At 42.5% G+C, this 24,366-nt stretch overlaps 2 protein-coding genes across 2 annotated transcripts in view; both read right to left on the bottom strand.

Moving 5' to 3' along the window:
- The window catches only part of LOC132868805 (uncharacterized), a 109,352-nt gene that overhangs the window by 32,911 nt on the left and 52,075 nt on the right, over positions 1–24,366 (bottom strand). Inside the window, exons 9-14 of the mRNA XM_060902004.1 lie at positions 23,729–23,883; positions 22,993–23,102; positions 10,648–10,838; positions 5,226–5,274; positions 4,844–4,900; positions 2,476–2,630 (exon numbers count right to left, since the gene is read on the bottom strand). Coding sequence (XP_060757987.1) covers positions 2,476–2,630; positions 4,844–4,900; positions 5,226–5,274; positions 10,648–10,838; positions 22,993–23,102; positions 23,729–23,883 — 717 coding nt within the window. The remainder of the gene's footprint in view (positions 1–2,475; positions 2,631–4,843; positions 4,901–5,225; positions 5,275–10,647; positions 10,839–22,992; positions 23,103–23,728; positions 23,884–24,366) is intronic.
- LOC132881082 (tripartite motif-containing protein 16-like) lies at positions 1,581–11,349 on the bottom strand. Its single transcript, XM_060913828.1, has 6 exons — positions 10,648–11,349; positions 8,234–8,329; positions 7,836–8,069; positions 5,226–5,385; positions 4,844–4,900; positions 1,581–2,630 (listed from the first exon to the last, which is right to left on the bottom strand). Exons 1-6 carry the CDS (start codon positions 11,245–11,247, stop codon positions 2,080–2,082), a joined length of 1,698 nt encoding a protein of 565 aa, XP_060769811.1. The 5' UTR covers positions 11,248–11,349; the 3' UTR covers positions 1,581–2,079.

The following is a 24,366-nucleotide window of genomic DNA, read 5'->3' as shown; positions in this document are numbered from 1 at the left end:
CATAAAGTAAGTGCTCAAGGGACTGAGGCTGACCCTGACAAAATTAAAGCAATTCTCAACATGCCTGAACCACAGGATATTGAAGGAGTGAGACGCTTTATGGGAATGGTGAAGTACGTCGGCAAGTTTCCCCTCTCCTGTCCACTCTCACAAAATCTCTGAGAGACCTGTTGAAAACCACCTGGACATGGGACACTCGTGGTTTATGAGTGATGTGATGAGCGAATTACATGGTTCACTTCCACCTAGTGGCCAAAGCATTTAACTACAGTTTTTAAGTCAGAGCTCTCATCTCATCTCATTATCTGTAGCCGCTTTATCCTGTTCTACAGAGTCACAGGCTCCAGCTTGCCTATCCCAGCTGACTACGGGCGAAAGGCGGGGTACACCCTGGACAAGATGCCAGGGCATCACAGGGCTGACACATAGACACAGACAACCATTCACACTCACCTTCACACCTACGGTCAATTTAGAGTCACCAGTTAACTTAACCTGCATGTCTTTGGACTGTGGGGGAAACCGGAGCACCTGGAGGAAACCCACGCGGACACGGGGAGAACATGCAAACTCCGCACAGAAAGGCCCTCGCTGGCTACGGGGCTCGAACCCAGACCTTCTTGCTGTGAGGCGACAGCGCTAACCACTACACCACCGTTCCGCCCCTGAGCTAAACATACACATTTTAAAAGTCTTATCGGAGTTTTTAAAAGCGTTAAAATCATTATTACCACATTACAAAGAACTAAAATTGTATTGAACACAGATTATGGGAAGCAGATGCACCATGGGCATCTCTTGGCATATATTGTTGGGGCTGCAGCTTTAGCCCTCCAAACAAAGACACTCTCTGTTCATCTCTGATGTCACAATAAATAAAACTGTGCATCATATTTGTGTAAAATCCTGTAATATTCCTCCACCTTGTCAGTCAACATGTTTCTTTGGCTTCTGCCGGTGTTACAGTCCAACTGGCTTCAGCTTGTAAACAAATGCACACACACATCTGTCCATGAGGGGAGCGCAAAGCGGGACATGTTTTTACGATAAAAGTGAATTAGGAAAAATAAATGTTTGTTTTGTTATAATCCGTGACTTTGTCTGGTTTGCTCACATGCAGGTCACTGATTGGTTTACTCTTGTGCCTCAGCTTTAAATGAATTAATTTACCCTTTAGGCTAAAACCAAGACTTTTTATAACAGCACATTAAGAAGAGTCTCATTACAGTATTGTTACAACTATTAAACCGTTTTGTTGGACGGATAGTCAGTTTAGCTTGGGTAATAATTCTGTGATATTATTAAATTTCCCCTTGAGTGATTTAAGATAAAAAATCTGACAATACTTCACATGAACACATACATATTGAGATATGATCCAAGATATTTTTTCACTGCCCCATAGTGGCCATAGCAGGTAACTACAGTTTCTAGAACCCATTACCAAGGAGGACAGACATCATCTTTTTATTCATGTGGGTCTTAAAATATCTCGGATTATGTAAAGTTTGTTGTTGTGATTGTATTCTGGAGAGGTGATGCCCGAAAGACAAAAAAGAACAGACATGAAGACATGGGGATGATCCTGAAAATTCCTGGAAAGCTTTATTTTGGTCTCCATCTTCATGAAAAAACAAACCAGATTTCTCTGAGAACTAAAACAGGTTATTAGTAATGAAATATTTCTGAGCGAAACATCCACATTTTAAGGGTTTATTAGAGTCAGTAAACATTTTAACCAAACCATTATTACCAAATTACAAATTATTATATTTACAATTACAAACATAAAACCCAATAAATCCAGACTTTAGAGAAAGTTCAGGCATTTTGCTGCACTAATTTCAGAAATCAGTAGAGATTTTATATTTTATTGGCTGTACATTCAGATCTTACAATTTCATTTCCTTTATATCTGTAACTGATGATTCTAGACTGTGGCTAAATGCAGTTTTAACATTTAGTGTTTTTAATGATTTAATGTTCGTATTTTTTTTCACAATTGAGGATCAATAAGGAAATGTGCATGGAGTTCTTTTTTAATCAACAAATTAGTGACTATAAAACACCAAAAACTCATTATTTTTTTGCATCGCACAACCTCACAGTTGGGACTAAATTTACCCTAAAATACCATTCGAGCCTGAACCCAGCGTATAGAGGCTGAGTGAATGTGGTGTGGACTCTGTGGAGGAGCTTCATCGTGTCAGAGACGCTGTAGAAGGACAGAGTTCCTGCACTGTGATCCACATACACTCCTATTCTGGAGGGGGATGGAACTCTGAGATCAGTCTTAATGCTGTTGTGCCAGAAAGAGAGAGAAGAAGAAGAACACTGCAGACTCCAGGACTGATTGTTGCGTCCAAACACACACTCATTACCCCGTCCTTTCCTTCTGATGTCTTTATATGACACTGATATGAACACACATCCCTTAGAGCTCCACTCCACCTCCCAGTAACAGCATCCACACACTCTCTCCTTACACAACACCTGCCAGTAGGGGTCAAATCTCTCTGGCTGATCAGAGTACGGCTGCTCTCTCTCACTGAGCGTCACCACTCTGTTCTTCTCAGACAGAATGAGGTAATAATTTACTGTGTTGGGATCCAGAGTCAGATCACAGAAATCTAAACACATGAGAAATGTGAACATGTTAGATATTAATCACAGCATAGATTTATGTGGAGTGTGTGTGTGTGTGTTTGTTCTAGAAACGTGTGTGTGTGTTTGTGCATGTTGTACAGACCCTCCAGGATTTCGCGATGTTGCGATTTGCAACATCAACGCAAATTCAACCAATCCCCGCGAATTCAGGGCGGGGCTGCAATTATATCCAATCACCGTAACTTTCCCGCAAATTTGACCAATCGTTGGCGTCGTCTTGAGGTGACGTCACAAACTTCCTTCCGCCTTACTTTCGTGTACGTTCAAGAGAAGCAGCATGTGCGCAGTGTTGCCAGATTGTGTGGTTTTAAGTGCAATTTGGCGGGTTTTGAACATATTTTGGGCTGGAAAACGTCAGCAACGCTGTGCGAGTCAGTGTTTATATAGGCTTAAATTCTGTTACTGAAAGTATGTTATGTTTACAGTGAAGGACTGTGTGCACTTTACATTATTTTTTTACTTAATACAAGAAATTAATGGATGCGGGTGGCACGGTGGTGTAGTGGTTGGCGCTGTCGCCTCACAGCAAGAAGGTTCTGGGTTCGAGCCCCGTGGCCGGCGAGGGCCTTTCTGTGCTGAGTTTGCATGTTCTCCCCGTGTCCGCGTGGGTTTCCTCCGGGTGCTCCGGTTTCCTCCACAGTCCAAAGACATGCAGGTTAGGGTAACTGGTGACTCTAAATTGAGCGTAGGTGTGAATGTGAGTGTGAATGGTTGTCTGTGTCTATGTGTCAGCCCTGTGATGACCTGGCGACTTGTCCAGGGTGTACCCCGCCTTTCGCCCGTAGTCAGCTGGGATAGGCTCCAGCTTGCCTGTGACCCTGTAGAACAGGATAAAGTGGCTACAGATAATGAGATGAGATGAGATTAATGGATGCCAACATTTTTGCCAAAATGGTATTTTATTTTCCATTGTTTACGCAGCTTCAGCATCATACTGTGAGATTCTGTTCAAATTGTTTTTTTTCTTCTATGAAGCCTGAGCCATTTATTTTATTAGTTTATAATTATTGTTTAATTTAGTGTTCAGGAGAGACTGCCTGCACACAGTACTAGTATTAATAGTTTTTTTTTTTTCTTACATGAAAGCTGAGGCATTTATATTATATTTTAAGGTAACTTCATGTTGTGCTGTGAGGTTCTCTGCACTTTAACTTTTGAACCAACAGGTGCATTTGGATAAGTAAAGCCTATTTTTCTGCATTTTTGTAGTCCTGGTAATCTTTTATATTTATTGGTAAGGTTGTTTATAGGACCATTTCTCAGTGTCTTTGTTTTTTTAATCAATAGTTTTTCAGTAATGACTTAATATTTAACATATCACTCAATTTTAATCACAAAAAGAGAAAATCACAATTTCTCGCAACTTTCACTTCCTCCCGCAATGTAACTCCAACAAAAACCTAAAAAACACCGCAACTTTCATCACAACTTTTTGGAAACCCCCCCGCAACATCAGACATTTTATCCCACAACAATCACAAAAAATGCCCGCGAAATCCTGGGGGGACTGCATATTGTACGTGTGTGTGTGTGGGTTTGTGCATGGTCAACGTGTGTGTGTGTGTGTGTGTGTGTCTTCTGGATAGACGTGTGTATGTTTGTGCATGTTCTACATTTGTGTATGTGTGTTTGTGCATGTCGTACGTGTGTGTTTCAGCATATTGTACGTGTGTGTGCCTTCGTGCATCTTGTAGACATGCATGTGTCTTTGTAAATGTTGTAGACACGTGTGTGTGTTTCTGCATGTTGTAGATATGTGTGTGTGCACGCGTTTGTGCAGGTTGTAGACACGTGTGCATGTGTGTGTTGCAGACGTGTGTGTTTGTGCATGTTCTAGACACGTGTTTGTGTATGTTATAGACGTGTGTGTGTGCGCGTGTTACAAAGACGTGTATGTGTGTATGTTTATGCATATTGTACATGTTTGTGTGTTTGTGAATGTTGTATGCACGTGTGTGTGTTTTGTGCATGTTCTACATGTGGGTGTGTTTTTGCGCATGTCGTGTGTGTGTGTGAGTGTTCATGTTGTAGATGTGTGTGTTTGCTTTTGCGTGTTCTAGACACGTGTGTATGTTTGTGCACATTGTAGATGTGTAAGTGTATTTGTGCGTGTTGTCACGTGTGTGTGTGTGCGCGTGTGTTCTAGACTTGTGTGTGTGTGTGTGTGTAGACGTACATTTCAGAAACTCGTCTCTGCTCTTTGGCTCTGAGAGTAAAATCTGAACGTCTTCAACTGTGGAGACAGAAATAAAATGGTCTGATGCTAAAACCCATAAAATCAGACATTTGTGTAAATCATCACTTGTGTGTAGATCAGAAATGTGTGTAGATCAGACGTCACACTTCAGTCTTGAAGCACCAGACTGCAGAGTTTCTCAGTTCGAACACAAACTCATTCACGTCAGCATTTCATCATCAAGACTCAAATCAGGTGAGTGTTAAAAACTCTACACTGTGCAGTGCTTTGGTGCTCAGGAACAAAGACTGACACCTCGACATCACTCTGTCACCGAGCAAGTAAAGACTTCCCTCCCTCCAGCAGGAACGGATCCTCTTACCATGTTCAGAGATTTTGATGAGTTCCTCCTGGCAGAATTCCTCGAGTCTCTTTTTCAGAGCAGAGAGAGATTTCCTCACTCCATCAAATGAGAGATGTTGATTGACAGTGATGCTGGGTGAGTCCTCACGTCCAGAAGAGACACAGAGAGACTGGAAACTCTACAGAGAGAAAGAAAGAAACATCATGAAGTTAAAAAGTGTACCAAAGGAACGAATAACATCAGAGCAAATCAAGGCAAGGCAAGTTTATTTATATAGCACATTTCATACACAGTGGCAGTTCAATGTACTTTACAGAAGTAAAAGCAGAACAGTAAACAATAGAAAATAAAATTACATAAAATAATTGGGGAAGAAAAATAAGAATTAAACAATAGTAGAAATAAAATAATAAAATGAAATAAAAGTTCAAAAAAGGAATCAGCCTCGAGATTAATTATTATTATGGGTTTAACTCATAAAGCGCGCTCTTCCCATGGCTCTTCCACGAGGATCACCAAAAATCGTCCCGCAGACAAAATCTACGAGGATCACCAAATAAAATCGTCCCACAGACAAAATCTACAAGGATCACCAAAAATCGTCCCGCAGACAAAATCTACGAGGATCACATAAAGCGCGCTCTTCCCGTGGCTCTTCCACGAGGATCACCAAAAATCGTCCCGCAGACAAAATCTACGAGGATCACATAAAGCGCACTCTTACCGTGGCTCTTCCACGAGGATCACCAAAAATCGTCCCGCAGACACAATCTACGAGGATCACCAAATAAAATCGTCCCGCAGACAAAATCTACGAGGATCACAGTAACAAAGAATTAAAGTAAAAGTAAAATCATTAAAATCAGCCCTGTGATGACCTGGCGACTTGTCCAGGGTGTACCCCGCCTTTCGCCCGTAGTCAGCTGGGATAGGCTCCAGCTTGCCTGCGACCCTGTAGAACAGGATAAAGCGGCTACAGATAATGAGATGAGATGAGATGAAAATCATTAAAATCCAAGATTAAAAAGAAATTAAAATAAAGAAAGTAAAATAATTAAAATCAAAATTAAAAGAAATTATGTTAAAGGAAGTTAATTACTTAGGTAAAAATTAATCAAGTGAAAGCATCTGAAAACAGCTTTGTCTTGAGCCTGGATTTAAAACTAACAACAGTAGGAGCATTTTTGATCTCATCTGGAAGTTGGTTCCAAAGCTTAGCAGCATAGCAACTAAAGGCTGCTTCACCACACTTCGTTTTGACAGCTGGTATTACTAGCAAGTTTTTCTCCTGTGATCTTATAGACCTAGTTGGTGCATATAATTGAAACATATCCAATAGGTAGCAGGGTCCCATCCCATTTAATGTTTTAAATAGAAGAAGTAATGCTTTAAAGTCAATTCTATAGCTCACTGGGAGCCAGTGCAGAGACCTTAGGATTGGAGTGATATGGACTACCCTTTTTGTTCTTGTAAGAACCCTTGCTGCTGCATTTTGGATTAGTTGAAGCTCTTTGATGGTCTTTTTTGGAAGACCTGTGAAAAGGCTATTGCAGTAATCAACCCTACTGGAGATGAAAGCATGAATAAGTTTTTCTAGATCATGTTTCACATGAGACCCCTGAGTTTAGAAATGTTTTTTAGGTGATAGAATGCAGACTTTTTTTACCACTTTCATATGACTGTTGAAGTTAAGTTCGCTGTCAATAAGGACACCAAGGTTTTTGACAGTATCCTTTGCTTTAAGCCCCTTAGTTTCAAGAACAGTGGCAATCCTAAGCCTTTCCTCCTTTTTGCCAAATATAATTGCTTCAGTTTTATCTGCGTTCAGCTGAAGAAAATTGTAAGACATCCATTTGTTAATTTGGTCAATGCATCTATGAAGAGACTCAAAAGGGGCATAGTCATTAGGTGACATAGCTAAGTAAAGCTGAGTGTCATCTGCATAGCTATGGAAGTTTATTGAGTTATTCTTAATAATTTGTCCAAGTGGGAGCATATAAAGGTTGAATAGTAATGGTCCCAGGATTGAGCCCTGGGGAACCCCACAGTTCAAGGACACGGGTGATGAACTGTGGCCTCCAATGGCCACATAAAAAAATCTTTGTTGTAGGTAAGATTTTAACCAGTTGATTACTATACCAGTAAATCCAACCCAATGCTCCAGTCGATGTAACAGTATGGAATGATCTACCATGTCAAATGCAGCACTTAAGTCTAAAAGCACCAAGACTGATGTTTTACCAGCATCAGAATTAAGACGTAGGTCATTCATGACTTTAGTAAGAGCTGTTTCAGTGCTATGATTGGCACGAAAACCTGACTGAAACTTATCAAAACATCCGTTTAATGTCAGGAAGGCAGTTAATTGATTAAAAACAATTTTTTCAATTATTTTACCAACGAATGGCAAATTGGATATGGGCCTGTAGTTGTTGAGTACTGAGACATCCAGGTTATTCTTTTTCAGTAGGGGTTTTACAACCGCTTTTTTCAGAGATGAGGGAAACATGCCAGTTCATAAGGAGGTGTTGATAATCTGAAGTACCTCGTCTGATATTAGGTGAAGAACAGATTTTGAGAGAGTGTGTGAGGAACAGCTGGCTCTGTAGATCAGACAGTGAGTGTTACCTGGAGGAAATGGATGTGATCGTGTGTGTGTGAAAGCTGCTCCAGCTCAGTGACCCTCCTCTGAAGATCAGCAATCTCCTGCTCTAGTTGCTCCAGGAGTCGTTCAGCTCGACTCAGTTCAGCATTCTCCTGATCTCTGATCAGCTCCGTCACCTCCCAGCGCTTTTTCTCCATGGAGCTGATCAGCTCAGTAAAGATCCTCTCACTGTCCTCCACTGCTGTCTGTGCACTGTGCTGTTAGGACACACACACACACACACACACACACACACACACACACACACACACACACGATTTAAAGCTCATCTATCATTTCCTCTCTTACTGGGACTGTAAATGACTCGTTGTCCATGTTGTGTGTGTTTCTAGGAGCAGCTCTGTCTCTGCTCACTGCTCACCTTTATAGTGTTCACAGTCTGTTTCAGCTCCTGCACCTTCTTCTGCTTCTCCTGGAGTCTCTGCTGGGATTTCATCTGCTCCTCCTTTAACTCACTCTGAGGACAAATAAAATCCATTTCACTGTTTATACATGATGAGGTTATGAGCTCAGTGGGTGAATATTAACTGCAGATAAAGGGTTAAAGTTCACTCGGGTTCTACGGAGCACCTTATTAAAGTGTAAAAGGCTGGATGTTGGGGGTTTTAAAGTTCACTGAAGTTAAACACTCAAATGTATTTTAGTATTTCAGGACTATGAGTGAGAACCACTGGGTCACATCACAAATAACCGCAACAACTTTTATTCCTCGATGTGTTTTTTATTATGAATAAAACTGAGTCCGTTAACATGATTGTCAGAATATCATGTTGCTTTGCATCAACAACTCCACCATTAACTTAAACTAATTTCAACATTATTGTCATTATTACGATAAAAATATCATCCTAAATCTGAGTAAAGCAGGAGGTTGTCCAATCTAATCCCCAAGGAGCAGATTTTCATTCCAACCAATCAGAAGCCAGAACTGATCAAACTCATCATGTGAATGTATGAACAGTCCTAGTAAAGGCAGTGAGGTGAGGAAACGACTCCCCAAACATTTCAACTAATTGGATGGCTTTATTGGTGAATTATGCCTCCAAAAAAGAACTTTATAGCCGAGGAAGGTGAGGACATTAAAAAGTCACTTGTTGTTAAACAACAGAAAACCATCATGGACCTGGTGACGGAAGTGAAGTCGCTAAGGCTGCAGAACGCCGAGAAGGACCGGCGGCGCCTCGCCCACCTGGAAAGCAGAGTTACTGAACTGGAACAGCACACCAGGATGAACGACGTCATCGTCACTGGGATTCAGATTAAACCCAGGTCATATGCAAAAGTGGTGACAAGGGAGGGAGAATCTGACGAACTGGGCAGCAACTCTGTGGAGTAACAAGTGTTGGCATTCCTACACTCAAAGGGAATCGATTGATTGCAGCAACATCGAGGCCTGACATATTCTACCCAGGAGAGACAAGGAAAACACTGCCATCATAATGAGATTCGTCAATCGAAAACATAAAGCTGCATTGCTGAAACAAGGAAGGAAACTGAAAAGTACAAACGTCTACATCAATGAGCACCTGACAAAACGCAATGCTGACATCACCAGAAAAGCACGTCATCTGAAGAAAGAAAATAAAATCAATCTACATGGATAACCAACTGCAAAGTATTCATTAAGCTGAACGGTACACCAGAGGAGGCTAGAGTTCTGGTCATATGAAACATCGAGGACTTGGACAGATACCAGTGATGGCTATTGTGACTGTAAGATAATGGATACCGATGAGGGTGCATCAGTTGCCCTCACTTTCATAAAATCTGATGCATTTTTGTTTGGGTGTTCCTTTTCACCAATAAAGACATCCTGTAAATTTTTTGACCATATTCAAAAGTCTAATGGTGGCATCATGAGGTTCATTTTTTTGCCAAAAAACGCTTATTTTATGTTTTCGCATAAGGTTTGAATCACAATGTTGGACTCCATTTATTGATTTCTTGTGACCCAGAGATCATGTTAAGAACCTTTGCAAGGGATTGAGAAGCATTAATGTGATTCATAATACATTTGTATTGTTTAATAGTTGTTGAACAATGATTCAATGAACAGCTAAAACTCAAACTGTGCTTGATAATAGATTTAGAATATGTACTAAAAATGTGTATCTAAGATATTTGGTATACTCTATAAGGTGCCATAATGTTTCATGAAAAGTGATCGAAATTTTGTCATTAAATAGCAGCTTTTTTCCATAACTTTGAGCTCCTGGTGCCACCATTAAACTTTTGAATTTTTTCAATATATTTCACCCAGTGTGTTTTCTTACCAAAAGGAACATAAAAACAAAAATGCATCATGATTGGAGGAACTTTTCATTTTTAGGGGCCAAATGATGCACCCTAACACACACACACACATATATATATATATATATATATATATATATATTATTATGGCGGAAAGTGATGTTTGATTAACGGTGGTATAGAGGGTTAGGATTTGATAAGTTATTTACTTCTTCCTGATCCTTTCCGAACATTATTATGTTATTGCCTTGCAACTATGCTATCCCGTTTGTTCATGACTACGTTTTGATAATTGCATTTTTTTATTTTGATTTTTTTCTTTACTGTTCGGAACAAATCAATCAATCAATCAATCAATCAATCAATCAATCAATCAATCAGTTCTTTAAAGACGGAGACCGAAAGATTAAAGAAGTGAAATAAGGTGTGGCTTCTACATGGAGCGAAAACCTTCAGCCACTTTAGATTAGAAATGTAAACTGTATGAAATAACTCTGAATAAATTAGACTTGCATTTCTCACCTGTTTTTCACTTCTGTATGCTTTAACTGAGACGGTGTCGTGGCTTTTGTGTTCATCCGTCATACACAGATAACAAATGAAGCTTTGGTCAGTACGACAGTAGATCTCCAGTTCTTTATCATGCTCAGAGCAGATCTTCTCTTGTAGATTTCCAGAAGCTTCAACTAACTTGTGCTTTTTCCAGGAAGGAACTTCATAGTGAGGTTTCAGATGAGTTTCACAAAAGGAGGCCAGACACATCAGACAGGACTTGACGGCTTTGTGTTTTCTCCCGGTGCAGAAATCACACTCCACATCTCCAGGTCCAGCGTAACAGTGAGCAGGAGAAGCAGCTTGGACTTCAGCCTTCTTCTTCTTCTTCAGTTTCTCCACCACTTCAGACAGCATGTTGTTTCTGCGTAGAACAGGCCTTGGTGTGAAAGTGTCTCTGCACTGAGGACAGCGATAAACTCCGCTCTTATCATCCTGATCCCAGCAGTCATTAATACACACCTTACAGAAACTGTGACCACAGTGGATCGTCACTGGATCCTTCAGTAGATCCAGACACACTGAACAGAGGAACTGGTCCTGATCTACTGAAATACTGGCTTCGGCCATTTTCTTGAACTCACACAATGCGAGAGAGAGAGAGAGAGACTGAGTTTTGTTTTCTCTGAAATGAGGAGTCACTTCCTGCTTCTGTGCATGTGTGTGTGTGAGAGAGAGAGAAAGGGAGGGGAAAAGAATGAGAGAGAGAGAGAGAGAGAGAGAGAGAGAGAGAAGGAGTACAGAGATCATGTGTGATTGGTGTTTTCCTTCATGATGTGTTATGTTGTGGAAGTCTGTACCTTAAACATAGCCAAAAATACACTGACATGAAAGGAATCACATTGAAGCTCTTTTCTTTTATTGTGTAAAACAATTGGAGCACTGAGTGATATCCAGGATACACACTGAAGTCTAAACTTCCACCAGTCATTTTTAAACTCTGTCCCACTACAAGGGACCCACCCCTAGAAGCGCCCCAAAACAAAATGGCGGCTCCTGTTCATATCATTTTAAAAGGACGTTTGCTTGAACACAGACTTCTGATTGGCTGTCCAATGGAGGCTTCTCATTGGCTAAAGCACAACTTCTGCTGAATTTGAAATTAAACTGACTCGCTTGTATTTCCCACCATATGACATCTTACAGTTTTAACCACACAATGGCATTTCTGTGTTTAACATGCTACACACTTTTACAATGATAGCAATCAGTCGTGAAGAAACACAAGATGATTCCACACAAGATCCTCTAAATATGTGAACTCATAAATTGTTCCTCGCCTCAGCTTAATGGAGCCTAGTGTCAGAAAGACCCCGAAGTATAAGATCATAAATTGAGGCAAAGCAGTGCAGCATAATTTCTCCATGACTTTAGAAAAATATTTGTCTTTGGATTATGCACTTGTGTGTGTCATGTCCATAAAATATTAGAATGAGAGAGTACTGACTTTCTAAACTGGCTAACAAAGATACATTCCACAGTCTGACCGACTGACCTTTGTAACACAGAAAGCCTGTGTAGTGGAACATCTGGACAGTGGGGTGTGCTCTTCAGTTGGACAGCGATTGATGTAGTGAATAGGGGAAGAAGAGAATGAAAGGAACGAATTGTGTTGATCCTAAAAATGACCAGAGGAAGAATACGATGACGTGTGCAGAGCCCTGGGTGACCATTTCATTGGCAAACACCATGCTATACAGTGACCTGAATGTGATTTTGGATATGAATGTCATGGCAGTATTTGGGCTTTCAATGATTTCTCTGATCTGTTCTTTTTCTGTGGCAGAATACGTAATTGTACAGCATACATCTTAAAAAAAAAAAAAACTAGATTTCAGTGCACAATTTTCTTTGGGTTTTCTGAAATCAACACAGGGCCAAAAGTATACAACCCCAATTCCAAAAAAGTTGGGACAAAGTACAAATTGTAAATAAAAATGGAATGCAATAATTTACAAATCTCAAAAACTGATATCTCATCTCATCTCATTATCTCTAGCCGCTTTATCCTTCTACAGGGTCGCAGGCAAGCTGGAGCCTATCCCAGCTGACTACGGGCGAAAGGCGGGGTACACCCTGGACAAGTCGCCAGGTCATCACAGGGCTGACACATAGACACAGACAACCATTCACACTCACATTCACACCTACGGTCAATTTAGAGTCACCAGTTAACCTAACCTGCATGTCTTTGGACTGTGGGGGAAACCGGAGCACCCGGAGGAAACCCACGCAGACACGGGGAGAACATGCAAACTCCACACAGAAAGGCCCTCGCCGGCCCCGGGGCTCGAACCCAGGACCTTCTTGCTGTGAGGCGACAGCGCTAACCACTACACCACCGTGCCGCCCACATTTTGAAATTTCATGCCAAATATTGGCTTATTTGAAATTTCATGACAGCAACGCATCTCAAAAAAGTTGGGACAGGAGCAATAAGAGGCTGGAAAAGTTAAAGGTACAAAAAAGGAACAGCTGGAGGACCAAAATGCAACTCATTAGGTCAATTGGCAATGGGTCATTAACATGACTGGGTATAAAAAGAGCATCTTGGAGTGGCAGCGGCTCTCAGAAGTAAAACTGGGAAGAGTATCACCAATCTCCCTAATTCTGCTCCGACAAATAGTGGAGCAATATCAGAAAGGAGTTTGACAGTGTAAAATTGCAAAGAGTTTGAACATATCATCATCTACAGTGCATAATATCATCAAAAGATTCAGAGAATCTGGAAGAATTTCTGTGCGTAAGGGTCAAGGCCGGAAAACCATACTGGGTGCCCGTGATCTTCGGGCCCTTAAACTGCACTGCATCACATACAGGCATGCTTCTGTATTGGAAATCACAAAATGGGCTCAGGAATATTTCCAGAGAACATTATCTGTGAACACAATTCACCATGCCATCTGCCGTTGCCAGCTAAAACTGTATAGTTCAAAGAAGAAGCTGTATCTAAACACGATCCAGAAGCGCAGACGTCTTCTCTGGGCCAAGGCTCATTTAAAATGGACTGTGGCAAAGTGGAAAACTGTTCTGTGGTCAGACGAATCAAAATTTGAAGTTCTTTATGGAACTCAGGGACGCCGTGTCATTCGGACTAAAGAGGAGAAGGACGACCCAAGTTGTTATCAGCGCTCAGTTCAGAAGCCTGCATCTCTGATGGTATGGGGTTGCATTAGTGCATGTGGCATGGGCAGCTTACACATCTGGAAAGACACTATCAATGCTGAAAGGTATATCCAGGTTCTAGAGCAGGGGTCACCAAACTTTTTTTCTCTGGAGGCCACATTGTCGTTCCTGACTGTGATGGGGGGCCGGGGTCGGGTCAGCTATATAACATAGAATTGTATGACCCAGACAAATATGACCACCAGCAGGCCTCATTGTGTAGTAGAGATTACTAGCCTGGCACAGCCATCCCCACCACTATATCCCCACCACTATATCCCCACCACTGTATCAACACTTTATTCCTGGCACATATTTGTTTATCTTTACTAGTGGTTTGCAAAAGTAGTACTCGAGTCTTCACACTTTGTTTTAATTTGAAATACCACAGATATTCCATTTATTTATTTTCTAATAAAAATAACATCAAAGCTGTCAAGGTAAGAAACATCTGCCTAGTTGAGGTGATTGACACTGGCAAAGGTGAGTGGAAAATTATAAATTGTAGGTAGGCCTGTTGATATTATTAATAATAATTGCGTGCAGCACTTAATAAAGGTCAAATAAATAGGCCTATAAAATAAATACATAAAAAAACAGTGAAATTATAATATGAGCAATAGATCAATAGATCACAGCAGTTGTGCTGTGTCCTGCACGTCATCGCTCTCATCCATGGCCAAAGCAAAAAAACTCGAATTCTGACACTCTCTCATTCAGCTGGTCATACACGTTGTCCCCCAAATCTTCGGTTCGCCTGGTCATAGCAGGTGCGGAGAGACTCACCGCGTTGTGCTATCCTTCTTGTCGGGACACACCTCCTTGGCCACAGCAAGCATGCATACTTTAACAAAGTCCCCATCAGTAAACGGCTTTCCATGGGTAGCTAGTAGGTGAGCTACCTTATGGCTAGCTTGGACAGCAGCCTGGTTGATCTGGGTTTAGCGAAGGAATGCATTCTGTTGTGCAGCCAGTCCGCATTTCATCCTCCGAATCCTGTCTTCTCTTGTTTGCCCTCACAAACTAGCATACTCTTTGTGCCGGGTTTCGTAGTGATGATGCAGATTATATTCTTTGAAAACCGACACTTTCTTTACATACAAAACAAACTGCACGGTCCTTACACTGAACGAAAAAATAATCAGTGGTCCACTGTTCTTTAAAAACTCTGCACTCTCTGTCGACTTTTCGCTGACCGCTTGCCATTTTGCTGTCCTGAACACTGACAGTTCTCTGCGCGTGCGCTGCCTGTCACTGCTTGATCACGAGCATATGACGAAAATTCGGAAAATATGAATAGCTCATTTTATAACTAAATATCAATTTTAATTGATAAAATCAACAAAATACAAGATGCAGACATGTTATTTGCCAAAAAGCAATTTAAAAAAAATAGGCCATGACCACTTTTGGGGATTGCCTCATAGGGCTGGTTCAAGTGGTGGGGGGCTGGGGGGCCGGTCAAAGGGGGGTGGCGGGCCGGAGTTGGCCCGCGGGCCGTAGTTTGGTGACCCCTGTTCTAGAGCAACATATGCTCCCATCCAGATGACGTCTCTTTCAGGGAAGACCTTGTATTTTCCAACATGACAATGCCAAACCACATACTGCATCAATTATAGCATCATGGCTGCGCAGAAGAAGGGTCCAGGTACTGAACTGGCCAGCCTGCAGTCCAAATCTTTCACCCATACAAAACATTTGGCGCATCATAAAACGGAAGATACAACAAAAGACCTAAGACACTTGAGCAGCTAGAATCTTACATTAGACAAGAATGGGTTAACATTCCTATTCCTAAACTTGAGCAACTTCTCTCCTCAGTCCCCAGATGTTTACAGACTGTTGTAAAGAGAAAAGGGGATGTCTCACAGTGGTAAACATGGCCTTGTCCCAACTTTTTTGAGATGTGTTGTTGTCATGAAATTTAAAATCACCTAATTTTTCTCTTTAAATGATACATTTTCTCAGTTTAAACATTTGATATGTCATCTACGGTATGTTCTATTCTGAATGAAATATGGAATTTTGAAACTTCCACATCATTGCATTCCGTTTTTATTTACAATTTGTATTTTGTCCCAACTTTTTTGGAATCGGGGTTGTACATAGGGGGCCAAAGATTTACATACAGCACACCTAATATATGGGAAAAATGTCTCATAGCAAGTCACTTTGACCAAACATTTTTTGTTTACCATGAACAAGCTTCTGGCGGAATTCTGGTTGGATATTTCACGACTCTTCATGGTAGAATTGGTAGAGTTCAATTAAATTTTGTTGTTTTTCTTGGCATGGACTTATAAGCACGGTCCACATATTTTCAGTCAGGTTGAAGTCAGGGCTTGTTTTAAGCTTAATGTTAGCCTGCTTTATCCTCCACAACCAGCTCTGATGCGTGTTTGGGTTCATTGTCCTGTTGTGACTCCCAATCATGTACAAGTTTCCAATGATTTGAGGTTATGCTGAAGAATTCTGAGGTAGTCCTCCTTCTTTATTATTCCGTCCACTTAGATTAGATTAGATCGAACTTTATTGATCCCTTTAGGAGGGTTCCCTCAGGGAAATTAAATTTCCAGTAGCATCATTACAGGATAAACAAAGAATAGAAAAAAGTGAGAACTTCTAGATAAATTAAGTATTTAGAAAACTTCTAGATAAATTAAGTATTTACATATACAAATATATTAAAAAAGATATGAAAAAAGTCCAGCAGAAGAGGTATTGCACATTTATATTGCACATTGTCCAGTATTGCTTTTTGTCAGGCTAGGCTACTGCTCCTTCCCATCCTCTGTCCTCCTGTTACCCCTCCTCCTCCCCAGAAAGGAGTTGTGCAGTCTGGTGGCATGAGGGACAAAGGAGTTTTTAAGTCTGTTAGTCCTGCACTTGGGAAGGAGCATTCTGTCACTGAACAGGCTCCTCTGGTTGCTGATGACGGTGTGCAGAGGGTGACTGGTATCGTCCATGATGTTCAGTAGTTTATCCATAGTCCTCTTCTCTGCCACCGTCACCAGAGAGTCCAGCTTCATGCCGACCACAGAGCCGGCCTGCCTGATCAGTTTGTCCAGCCTGGATCTGTCCTTCTTGGATGTGCTGCCCCACCCCAGCACACCACGGTGTAAAACAGGACACTGGCAACCACGGACTGATAGAACATCCACAGGAGTTTCCTGCAGATGTTAAAAGACCGCAGCCTCCTCAGGAAGTACAGCCTGCTCTGTACCTTCCTGTACAGGTGGTTGGTGTTGCAAGTCCAGTCCAGCTTGCTGTCCAGCCACAGCCCGAGGTACTTGTAGGAATACACAGCCTCCACCTCGACTCCCTTTATCAGAACTGGTCGTGACCTTGGTCTGGACCTTACAAAGTCAATGAGCAACTCCTTGGTCTTCGAGGCATTGAGCTGCAGATCATTCCTGTTGCACCAAATGGCAAAGTCCCTCACCAGGCTCCTATATTCCTCCTTTCTGTCGTCCCTGATACACCCCACTATGGCTGTGTCATCGGCGGACTTCTGAATGTGACACAGCTCCGAGTTGTAGCAGAAGTCCGTGGTGTACAGGGTGAAGAGAAGAGGGGCCAGCACCATGCCCTGGGGTGCTCCGGTGCTGCTAATCACAGTGTCAGACGTGATGTCCTTCAGCCTGACGTACTGTGGTCTGTCGGTGAAGTAGCTGGAGATCCAGGTGACCAGGCAGGGGTCCACCTGCATCCGGTTCAGTTTGTCCTGAAGCAATCAGGGCTGGATGGTGTTGAAGGTACTCAAGAAGTCCAAGAAGAGGATCCTCACTGTACCATTTCCCTTATCCAGATGCTAGTGGGCTTGGTGTAGCAGGTAGAGGATGGCATCTTCCACACCAACACCTGCCCGGTACACAAACTGCAGACATTCCTGGGCATGTTACACCTGAGGTCTGAGGAAGCTGAGGAAGAGCCGCTCCAATGTCTTCATCAGATGTGAAGTGAGTGCCACTGGTCGGAAGTCATTCAGCTCTCTCCCCAGCTGCAGGCTGAGCTTGAAGATATGTTGGAGTGGTTCAGCCAGTTCAGCAGTGCAGGTCTTCAGTAGTTGGGGACACACCTTGTCCGGGCCAGCTGCTTTCCTGGGATGAGGCTTCTTCAGTTGACCTCTGACCTGATCTGCAGTGATGCATGGAGGAGTCTGTGTTGAGGTGGAGGAGGAGGGGGCTGCTGCAATGACTGGGGGGAGGTATGTTGAGGGAAGAAGGAGAGATGGCTGCAGTGAGGGGGAGGGTGGGGGGGATGTGGACTGGTTGAAATGGTTGAAGAAGTCATTCAGCTCGTTCGCCCTCTCCACTGTCCCACCTACGACTCGGGTTTTTGTGTTGTGGCCTGTGATGGTTTTCACACGTTCCCAGACCTCCCTCATGCTGTTCTCCTTCAGCTTCTGCTCCACCTGTCTCCTGTAGCTGTCCTTAGCTTCCCTCACACAGCATTTCACCTCCTGCTGTGCTGCTTTCATCACCTCCCTATTCCTGCTCCTGAAGGTGGCCTTCTTCTTGTTGAGGACAGCTTTGACTCCCTGTGTTACCCGTGGCTTGTTATTAGGGTAACACCATACAGTCTTAGCGGGGGAGACCATGTCTGCACAGAAGTTGAGGTAATCCATCAGACAGTGTGTAAGCCCCTCTATGTCCTCACAGTGTGGGCTAAGCAGCACATCCCAGTCTGTGGTGTCATAACAGTCTCTGAGGACATCTTCCATTTCAGGGGACCACCTCCTGATGGAGCTAGTTGGTGCAGGCTGTCTTTGGACCAGGGGGCTGTACTTCGGCTGTAGACAAACCAGATTGTGGTCAGACTTCCCTAGTGGGGGGAGGGGTGTGACTCTGTATGCATCCCTCACATTAGCATACAGCAAGTCAATTGTCCTGTTGTTCCTTGTTGGACAGTCCACAACCTGGTAAAAAGCAGCCAAAGTAGAGTCCAAAGTAGCGTGATTAAAGTCCCCAGAAATGATCGTAAATGCCTCAGGGTGCTGTGTCTGCAGCCTTGCTGTGACAGAGTGAATCCTCTCACATGCAGTGGCTGCGTTTGCCCTCGGAGGGATGTAAACACAGATGGTGATCACATGACTGAACTCCCTCGGCACATAATATGGCCACAGGCTAACGGTTAGCAGCTCCATGTCCGGGCAACATAAAACTGTCTTTACAGAGATATGTCTGCGGTTACACCAGCAGTTGTTCACGTAGATGATAAGTTCCCCACCTTTGCTTTTCCCGCATACTTTAGTGTCTCTGTCGGCTCTCACAACAGTGAATCCATGCAGGTCCATGTTAGCATCCAGTACACGGTGGGTTAGCCATGTCTCCATAAAAATAAACAAGCTGCTCTCACGGTAAGTCCGCTGGTTGTTCAGTGTGGATAGCTCGTCGACCTTGTTCGGCAGCGAGTTCACATTCACTGTGATAATGGAGGGAATAGATGGTTTGCAGTGCCACTGGTTGTCCGCTAGCCTAGCCTTTAGTTTAGCCCCATCATTGCAGCCCCTGGGTCTCCTCCTCAGCTCTGCCGGGATGTGGTGTCGTATCCCAGCCTGCCCCATTGTTTTCAGGGCCAGCAGCTCCTCTCTTGAATAAGCAAGAAGACTGGCTCCTGGTTGCATGTTAAAGTTAAAATATCCATGGAATATGAAGAAAAACACACTATGTCTTCATAAGAAGAGCAGAAAAGTAAAAAAGTGGAAAAAAAAGAGGTTTAAAGAACTAAAAACTACAGAGCTACTGGAGAGGCAGCCGTCTCCCACAGCGCCAGAGCATGTAAAACAGTAAAACAGCCCTAGAGCATGATGATCCTGCCACCACAACCAGCTGGTACAGTGTCCTTCTGTATATGGTGGCCACTGTGGCCAAATATCTCAATCTTTGTCTCAACTGACCATACAGCTTTCCTCCAGATGGCTTTTTCGTTGCCCATCTGGTCAGCTTCAAACTTTAGTTAAGCTTGAAGATGTCAATTTTGGAGCAGGGGGTTATTTCTTGGATAGCAGCTTCTTTGTCCATGGTCATATAAAACTCACTGAACTGTAGACAGTGATCCATCAGCTTCCAGTTAATTGCAGGACTGTGCCATGGTAGTTCCTGGGTTTTTCCTGACCATCCAAACCAATTTCCTTTCAGCTGAGGGTGACAGTTTGGGTTTTCTTGATGTACAGTGGATTGGCAAAGGGACTACACCTCCCAGTAACTTACCTACAGTTGTTTTAACTGATCTTGGGATCTGCAGTTGTTTAGAAATGTCTCTCAGAGACATTCCGGAGTTGTGTACATCTGCGATCCTCTTTCTCAGATCTGCACTGAGCTCCTTGGACTTTCCCATTTTATTGTGTGTTTGTCAATTCAATGAGTGCTGTAAACAAACCTTTTTTATGAAGGCACAGAGAAGCTACCAGCTGTAGTCAATCATGATCACTAACAGTCAGGCGTGGTATTAAGGGGTGGCAAAAGGTGGCAGTTGCCACTGTAAAAGTATGTCTTGCCACCATAGTTGCCCCCCATTTTAAAAAGAATTATTTATTAAAACACATTTTTGAAATTCAATTATCTATCTACAGAGATACTAAGCCCTCATCTCATCTCTACCTACTGTTATTTCACACCCCACCCCACCCCCAGAATTTTGAAATGGTTTCACCTAGAGAGAGACGTTCTTCTGTTATGATTCTTCTGAATGCTCGACTTCTGATGAAGCAACGTGCTGGAGCAAAGAGGTTGGTCAAATTGTTTTCACCTGATAGAACACAGTCTTGTCCTTTCTATGTTAAATGCATTTTGGTACTGAGTTATTCTTTTAGCCCAGCTATCTTTATTATCAATTTTTTTATTACAATCAGAGATGTTAGTTTTTCTAAAACATTAGTTTTTTGTTGGATGCAGTTGGCTATACAGTCATTGGTTGGATGTATGGAGTGCTGTCTTGCTAGGTTCCGGTAGTAGCTATACCTGTACTGTAAATTATGTCTTACTTTCTGTGTATGCTAGGCAACGAAATGAAAGCTAATAGTTTTGTAAAGTGATAGGCTTTAGAAAGTAAACAACTTGTGTGTTGTGTGTTAGCATTACTAGCAGGTCAGCTTAGCTCACGTTTTCACCTGTGTGCTAATCAGTTTAGTGATGTGCTTAATTTGTTTCTTTTAGTTTTATGGAAATCGAGGATGAACACATCTGTATAAGTTTGAAGTCTTCAGTAAAGATCCACAATCTAAACCGTTCACTATCTGTCTATTTTTTGATACATCGCTAGGGCAGAATAGTTCCATTCATTGCTTGGGAATATACTTTCAGAAAAGATGGTTTAGATGGTTGAATCCATTTTCCTTGATGGTACAATAGCTCAATACATATTTGACAAGATGACTTGATTGTGAGTCTTTCTTGAGCGTAAGTAAAAATGATTTCTATGATTTGCATAAACTGCTGCATCGACAACCTATGCCCCCTCCTGGAACCTATGCCCCTCCTTTGCCACCCTAAGGAAAAATCTCTGGAGCCGCCACTGCTAACAGGAAGTTAGGAGACCTCGGTCTTGGCAAGATAAGAGATATTTTGGAAGTTTCAGCGCCTCTGAATTAATAATCTAAGTGAGTGGTGAGTGTATGTAAATTTGTTGACCCTGTATGTATAATTTTGACCATGTGCTGATTTCAGAAAACTCAAAATAAATTAAAACTATTGCACCAAATTCAAGTTTTTTTTTCTATTAAGGAAATATGTTGTGAAGTCATTTCACCACAGAAAACGAACAGTTCAGAGAAATCATTGAAAGCCCAATATTGCCATGACATTCATATCTAAGATGGCATTCATGTCACTGTATGTGAACTTCTGACCACAACTGTATGAGAGAGCCAAATTTAATAGCAGATATCAACAGCCAGGCGAAACAGTGGAAAACTTTATCACTCACAAGCTTGCGGAGCATTGGCAATATGGCGTTCTGCTGGAAGAAATTATTAGAGATCAGATCATAGTGGGAATCAGAGACACAAAGTTGTCAGCAAAATTACAATTAGATCCTAATCTCACATTGGCTAAAACAATTACACAAGTCAGACAAAATGAAGAAGTTAAGAAACAGCAACCATTAATTAGATGTAAAAAAACTGAAATTAAGATTGCAAATGTGGATGCTATAGCTGCACAAAAACCAGGGAGCTTTAAGATGGTGACAACAGCACAGAAAAGTCACACTGCCCAGAGAACAGAAAATCACAAAATAATAGTAATAATAATAATACTTTCAATTTCTATAGCGCCTTTCTCAAAACCCAAGGTCGCTTTACAATTATAGGAAAAAAAAAGTCCACCAAATAAAGGTCAGGATGACAGTCCAATGGTGTAGCAGCCACAGTCCCACCAAAAGGCGCACAAAAAAAAAAGTACCACACCTACAGCATAGCCACTGCAACGGCACCAGGCATCACCACCCGGAACACCATGCCATGGATTCACAAAGCGAGCACAGACGCACTGCCACAGAGCGCTGGTATGTCCCAAACCGCCTGCACAGCCGTTGCAATGCCACCAAGCAACATTGCTTGGAACATCATGCCAAGCACTAAAGCACCGCTGCACAGAGCGCTAGACAACCACGATGTTAAAATGAGCAACGAGTTCACTGCAGTCCACAGCTAGGAGCACAGGCATCACCCACAGCAAACCGAGGCCTGGAGGGACCTGACACCCAAAACTGGGTCTGGAGTTACACCACAACTGACGGACAAAAACACTCAAATAAAAGCAAACATCAAACTACCCAAACACAAAAAAGAAAAAACAAAAGAGAAAATAAAATAAAAATACAAGGCTCCGGTGAGAAGCGGCAGCCAGAATGCACACGGCATACTCTCAATCGGAAACAAAAGATGTGGGAAAAGCCCTCAGCATACACTGAAACAATGTCTAGCTAGAGAAGCGGAGTGTAGAAAATGTGCAAAGAAAGACCATTTTGTGACAATGTGTCAGACAGGACAGAGAGTGGAGGCCATCGAAGAAAGCCATGACATGGCAGAATGGGCATTCATGGGAACGATTCAAAGTCAGAAGCAAGAAATCTGGAAAGAGGATATACAAATGAATGGAGAACTGATTAACTTTAAGTTCGATACAGGAGTGGCTGTCACAGCCATACCAGAATCCATGTACTCAAAAGCCAGGGATGGGAATCTCCAAAATGCACAGTGAATGATCAGCAATCCCAACAACCATCCAGTGACTGTACTGGACACATTCAATGCATGTCTGAAAAAGGTCAAAAAGAAAATAGAGCAGGAAATATTTGTAGTAAAAGACCTAGTGATGCCACTACTAGTGTAGGTCTCCTTGCCATCCAGAGCCTACCACTACTGCAGCAGGTAGCAGCAGTTCAAACAATGGGAAATAAATTCAAAACAATGTTCCCAAAAGTTTTCTCAGGCTTAGGGAAGCTGCAGGGTAGCCTTACGATAGAACTTGCTGATGGAGCAGTGCCATACTCACTGTCAGCTCCTCCACATGTGGCATTACTCCTTATGGACAAAGTGAAGCAGAGCTCCAGAGGATGGAAAACATGGACATCATCCGACAAATTCAAGAGCCGACCGTGTGGTGTGCAGAGATGGTGGTAGTCCCAAAGCCCAATGGCAACATCAGGATCTGCCTAGATCTAACAAGGTGAAATGAAAGTGTGCTCCATGAGAGACACACACTCCCAGCTTTGGATGACACACTTGCAAAATTAGATGGAGCAGCAGTATTTTCAAAACTGGATGCCACGTCAGGATTTTGGCAAATATCCTTACATGAAGACTCTGAGCCCTTGACGACTTTCATAACTCCTTTTGGGAGGTATTGCTTCAGGAGACTCCCATTTGGGATCTTCTCAGCACCTGAGCATTTCCAGCTGAGAATCTCCCAGATCATTGCAGGCACAAAAGGAACACTGTGCCATGCTGATGACATCTCGGTGTTCAGTAAAGATGAAACCGAGCATGACGGCAGGCTGTGTGAAGTCCTCCAGAAGTTTGAGACTGCAGGTCTGATCCTAAATGAAAAATGTGAGTTTGGTGTCAAAGAAATGAAGTTCCTTGGACATAAAGTATGTGCTCAAGGGACTGAGGCTGACCCTGACAAAATTAAACCAATTCTCAACATGCCTGAACCACAGGATATTGAAGGACTGAGACGCTTTATGGGAATGGTGAAGTACGTCGGCAAGTTTCCCCTCACCTGCTCATTCTCACAAAATCTCTGAGAGACCTGTTGAAAACCACCTGGACATGGGACACTCGTGGTTTATGAGTGATGTGATGAGCGAATTACATGGTTCACTGCCACCTAGTGGCCAAAGCATTTAACTACAGCTTTTAAGTCAGAGATCTCATCTCATCTCATTATCTGTAGCCGCTTTATCCTGTTCTACAGAGTCACAGGCTCCAGCTTGCCTATCCCAGCTGACTACGGGCGAAAGGCGGGGTACACCCTGGACAAGTCGCGAGGTCATCACAGGGCTGAGACATAGACACAG

The sequence above is a fragment of the Neoarius graeffei genome, chromosome 2, assembly GCF_027579695.1.
Source record: "Neoarius graeffei isolate fNeoGra1 chromosome 2, fNeoGra1.pri, whole genome shotgun sequence".
In the NCBI taxonomy this organism is placed as follows: Eukaryota; Metazoa; Chordata; class Actinopteri; order Siluriformes; family Ariidae; genus Neoarius; species Neoarius graeffei.
This window is presented reverse-complemented; position numbering and strand designations above follow the sequence as displayed.

Bases quoted from the DNA above. Each gene is read 5' to 3' on its own strand.
- LOC132881082 (XM_060913828.1), bottom strand. From the start codon at position 11,247: ATGGCCGAAGCCAGTATTTCAGTAGATCAGGACCAGTTCCTCTGTTCA. The intron at 8,070-8,233 runs GTGAGCAGTGAG...GTGTCCTAACAG, and splicing joins AGACTGTGAACACTATAAAG to CACAGTGCACAGACAGCAGT. The intron at 5,386-7,835 runs GTAACACTCACT...TTCTCTCTGTAG, and splicing joins ATCACATCCATTTCCTCCAG to AGTTTCCAGTCTCTCTGTGT.